The 5000-nt window shown below is 44.9% G+C and overlaps 1 protein-coding gene across 1 annotated transcript in view; it reads right to left on the reverse strand.

Annotated features, from left to right (window-relative positions):
• The window catches only part of zdhhc21 (zinc finger DHHC-type palmitoyltransferase 21), a 45007-nt gene that overhangs the window by 12684 nt on the left and 27323 nt on the right, over positions 1-5000 (reverse strand). Inside the window, exon 5 of the mRNA XM_063186757.1 lies at positions 68-142. Coding sequence (XP_063042827.1) covers positions 68-142 — 75 coding nt within the window. The remainder of the gene's footprint in view (positions 1-67; positions 143-5000) is intronic.

A 5000-nucleotide genomic window follows, 5' to 3' on the forward strand; every position in this document is an offset into this window, starting at 1 on the left:
GAACACCCATACTGCCTTACGTTCGTGTGTGTGTGTGTGTGTGTGTGTGTGTGTGTGTGTGTGTTACCTGGTGTGTGTGTGTGAGGGGGTCCAGGTAATAGTATTGGCAGAAATCCAGCAGGAGTGTAAAGCCGCTCAGCACCTGAGGATACACACAGAGTCATAGTTGCTATTAGTTAGAGTGTGTGTGTGTGTGTGTGTGTGTGTGTGTGTGTGTGTGTGTGTGTGTGTGTGTGTGTGTGTGTGTGTGTGTGTGTGTGTGTGTGTGTGTGTGTGTGTGTGTGTGTGTGTGTGTGTGTGTGTGTGTCTGTGCGTGAGTATGTGTGTGTGTGTGTGTGTGTGTGTGTGTGTGTGTGTGTGTGTGTGTGTGTGTGTGAGAGAGAGAGAGTGTGTGTGTGTGCGAGTGAGAGTGAGAGTGAAAGTGTGTCTCAAGCCAGGCTCAAACTGCAGGACTCCCCGTTTTTACTTCTTGGTGCACCGCACAATTAGCCTGGGAACTCCCATACTGCCTTTAGTTCTACACAATCGTTTCGATCTGAAAGACAGTCTGGGGAGGATGACTCATAACGTCCAAGATCATGGTACCTGTGTCATAATGGCCAAGCATTCCGACCTTAACAGTTTCTCTGCCCAATCAGAGAGCAGGGCAGTGTGTCATAATAGCCAAGTATTCCGGCCCCATATGGAATTTACAATAGGCAACTCCCCAGACCTAATCTCACTTGTGATTAGGTCTGGTGTTAACCAGGCAACCGCACAATAGAAGAGAATCGCAACTGTCAACCTTATCCCTGCTGAGCCTGGCTTTAGGGCAGGGGTGGGGAACCTATTAGACAGGTCATCAGCTGGGAAAATTAGGCCTTTCGTCCTACCGCACTTTTCTCTGTGGATTACTGACCAGAAGCCCTATTGGAAGAAATTAAAACATGGGGCCACGTCAATTTTTGCTCAGAATTCAATATGGCCGCCATTTTCCAAAATGACTTGTTTTCATGCATTATTACATTGTACTATAAGGTGATATTCATGAACGATGAACTACTTTCAGCACTATTCTGTCCTAATTCCTTACATACATGTTTACAAAGGTTGACTAAACTAACAGAAATGAAAATAAAGTTGGCCACCTTGCAATATCCAAAGGAAAGTGCTGAAAATAATGATTGAAATGCACATACAGAGTCTATGGCTGCGAAAATTAGGCCTATTGTCCTGTCAGTGGATTACAGACCAGAAGGCCTATTGGAAAAGATGAAAACTTGGGGCCATCTATGTGCTCCAAAATTCAAAATGTTCTCTGTTTTTCAGAATGGCAGACTTTCACACATTTTTCTCAATACTGTAAGGCCATAATTACCAATAAAGATGACCTATTTTTCAGTTAAATTGTCCTAGCTCCTTACAGACATGAGTATAACGGTTGTCTAGAAAAAGGCATGAATATATATACATGGGGTGGACAAAATAACTGAGACACCTGTCATTTTAGTGTCATTTAGTTCCTCTTGCATCCACAGTTAATCCTGTTGGATGTGGTTCATCCTTCTTGGTGGTATGCAGACATCACCTTGGATACTGTGGCTCTTGATACATCACAAAGACTTGCTGTCTCTGTCAAAGATGCAACAGTTACACAGAATTTCTCCTTTTTGAACTCTGACATGTCACCCATAATGTTGTGTGCACTGCAAAATTTTCAGCAAAACTGTGCTCTTACCCTGCTAATTGAACCTTCACACTTCACTTTACTGGTGCAATGTGCCATTAATGAAGATTGGCCAACAGGCTGGTCCACTTGAGCCATTAAACTTCCAACACTAAAATGAAAGGTGTCTCAGTTATTTTGTCCACCCCCTGTATCTTGCCACTTTGAAATATCCAAAGAAATGTTGTCAAGTGATTGAATTTCACAAACACAGTGGACTGCTGAAAAAAGGCATATTGTCCTGCCAAACTGTGTGTGTGTGTGTGTGTGTGTGTGTGTGTGTGTGTGTGTGTGTGTGTGTGTGTGTGTGTGTGTGTGTGTGTGTGTGTGTGTGTGTGTGTGTGTGTGTGTGTGTGTGTGTGTGGGGAGCTGTGTAAGGTGGGGGGGAGGGGGGACCGAATGATGTGGAGGAGCGGGGGGATGAATTAGGGGGTGAGTGGGGGTAGGGGGGCAGAGTGGGGTTGGGGGGGAATGACTCGGGGTTGAATTAGGAGGTGGGGGGGCAGAATAGTGTGTGGGGGGATGTGGGGGGTTCGGCGGGGCAGAATAATGTGTACGTATGTGTGTGTGTGTTGGGGGGGCGGTAAGTTGAGGGGGGGGGGGTTGACCTGCCAAACTTTTCACATTGGGTAGGGGGTGGGCGAGTATTTTGTGGGGGGGTGGGGAAGAATAAGTCGGGGGGTTGAGCGTGGTGGGCAGAATAGTGGTGGGTGAGTGAGGGGTGGAGGGGCAGAGTAGCATGGGAAGGATGAGTGAGGGGGTTGGAGGGCAGAATAGTGTGTGTGTGGGGGGGGGATGAGTGAGGGGGTGGAGGAGGCAGAATAGTGTGTGGGGGAAAGACACTGTAGAGCAGGGGAAAGATGAGCGGGGGATATGCGCGCGCACACACGCACGCACACTCACCCTTGCTTTATGCAAAAAAATGTAGGCCTGAAAAACTTTTGGTCAGAAATCTAATGTGAAAAGTTTGGCAGATCAATAGCCTTTTTTCAGCAGTCAACTGTGTATGTGTAATTCAATCATTTTCTGACAACAATCCTTAGGATATTGTCTATAGGAAATGTACATCTTTCTGTTGCCAACCTTTGTACTCACGTCTGTAGATAGGAGATTTCACTGAAAATAGGTTCTCTTTATTGATAATTATGGTCTTATAGTATTGAGAAAAATGTATGAAAGGCTGCCATTCTGAAAAACAGAGAACATTTTGAATTTTTGAGTACATTTGAGATGGCAACCAGCTGGTGAATCTTTTTCAATAGGCCTTCTGGTCTGTAATCCACTGACAGGACAATAGGCCTAATTTTTACAGCCATAGACTCTGTATTTGCATTTCAATCATTATTTTCAGCACTTTCCTTTGGATATTGCAAGGTGGCCAACTTTATTTTCATTTCTGTTAGTTTAGTCAACCTTTGTAAACATGTATGTAAGGAATTAGGACAGAATAGTGCTGAAAGTAGTTCATCGTTCATGAATATCACCTTATAGTACTATGTAATAATGCATGAAAACAAGTCATTTTGGAAAATGGTGGCCATATTGAATTCTGAGCAAAAATTGACGTGGCCCCATGTTTTAATTTCTTCCAATAGGGCTTCTGGTCAGTAATCCACAGAGAAAAGTGCGGTAGGACGAAAGGCCTAATTTTCCCAGCTGATGACCTGTCTATATGTTTCGAGGGCCGTTTGCGATATCATTTTCATGTTATTCAGCTTCACATGAAATATGACATATTTTGTAAAGGAATCTTAGAAAACACATTTGCAGTACAATTAAGTTATATTCAGGGGATCTAGAGAAGGTGGGGTCTGTTTTAAGGGTGGCTGCCTTCAATACAGGTCTAAAGTGAAGGGGAAAATCCTGGTTTGTGTTCATAGTACGGCCCTTGGAGGACTTTTACGGCCCCTCGGATGAATATGAAGTTGCCCCTCGAATGAGAAAGGTTCCCCAGGCCTGCTTTAGGGGCATCAAACACCCCAAGTTTTGAAAATCCTGCTTTGCTATTGTTCCTTTGAGGTATCACAACCTCTTTGCAAAATCATGAACATTTGAATGCCGCTGAACGTGCATTTGTTGTGAAATCAGTGAAAAGTGTGTTTTTAGACTATTTTGATCAGAATTAGTAAAGAGAGTCATTCAGAAGAATGCTCCAGTTGCTTTTCCACTATCCCAGATTTGAAATCCCTTGTGCATGTTGTTTAAAGCCTTCTTTCAGCAAGGTTTACGCCCCTATCTGCTAATCTTTTGGCCATGTTCCAACACCCATGAGTGCGTTTTAATATGTGACCTTGCCTCCTCCACTTGCCTCCTCCACTTGCTTCTCGTCATGATGACATCACTGACAACAGCATTATATTTCAATATCTTGCAAAAGCTCAATTATAGAGTCTTTTTCTCATTTGCAATTGGGATGGTGAATGAAAAATAGTCCTTCAAAAGTTGTTGTGGCGAGGCTGACAGCTGGGAAACTTTATTGTTTTCTCCATGGAGGAGGGGCCAGGAGGCGGGGCGAGGAGACAAGCACAAGTGGAGGAGGCAAGGTCACATATTGGGATGCAGCCCATGTATCCATCTTTAGACATTCTTTGGGTTTAGGTGTCCTGGGGAAGTGGAGAAGCAACTGGAGCATTCTTCTTAATAACCGTCCTTACTAGTTTTGATCAGAACAGAACACTCCCAAAATACATTTTGCACAGATTTAGGTAGTTAGGAAATGGATCGCACTCAGTTTTTCCTTCATTCTTGTTGATTTCTTTTCATTTGAACATTGCAGGGACTGGTATGACAGACGTTTCGGCTGCACAGGGCCTTCCTCAGTGTCACAGTCTCAGTCTATTTCAAAACTCTCCCAAAAAACACTCCAACTCCCATTGTCATTGTGACACAGCACTCCACAGCACAAGTGAACACTGCACACTGCACACAACGAAATTGCATTCATGCCTCACCCGTGCAAGGGGGCAGCCCTCAGTGGCGCCCCATGGGGAGCAGTGCGGTGGGACGGTACCATGCTCAGGGCACCTCAGTCATGGAGGAGGATGGGGGAGAGCACTGGTTAATTACTCCCCCCACCAACCTGGCGGGTCGGGAGTCGAACTGGCAACCTCTGGGATGCAAGTCTGACGCCCTAACCGCTCACCCATGACTGCCCTGACCATGATTTCCTAAAGTCTTTTAAAGCAACAACCTCCTTGTGACCTGTTTCTAATTGTTCATTAGAGATGGCGCAGCAGGCGCCCCACCACAGCACAGCACGCACGGATTTAGGTAAAAATGGCAATTCATGACAATT

This window comes from Engraulis encrasicolus, chromosome 21, assembly GCF_034702125.1.
Source record: "Engraulis encrasicolus isolate BLACKSEA-1 chromosome 21, IST_EnEncr_1.0, whole genome shotgun sequence".
NCBI lineage: Eukaryota > Metazoa > Chordata > Actinopteri > Clupeiformes > Engraulidae > Engraulis > Engraulis encrasicolus.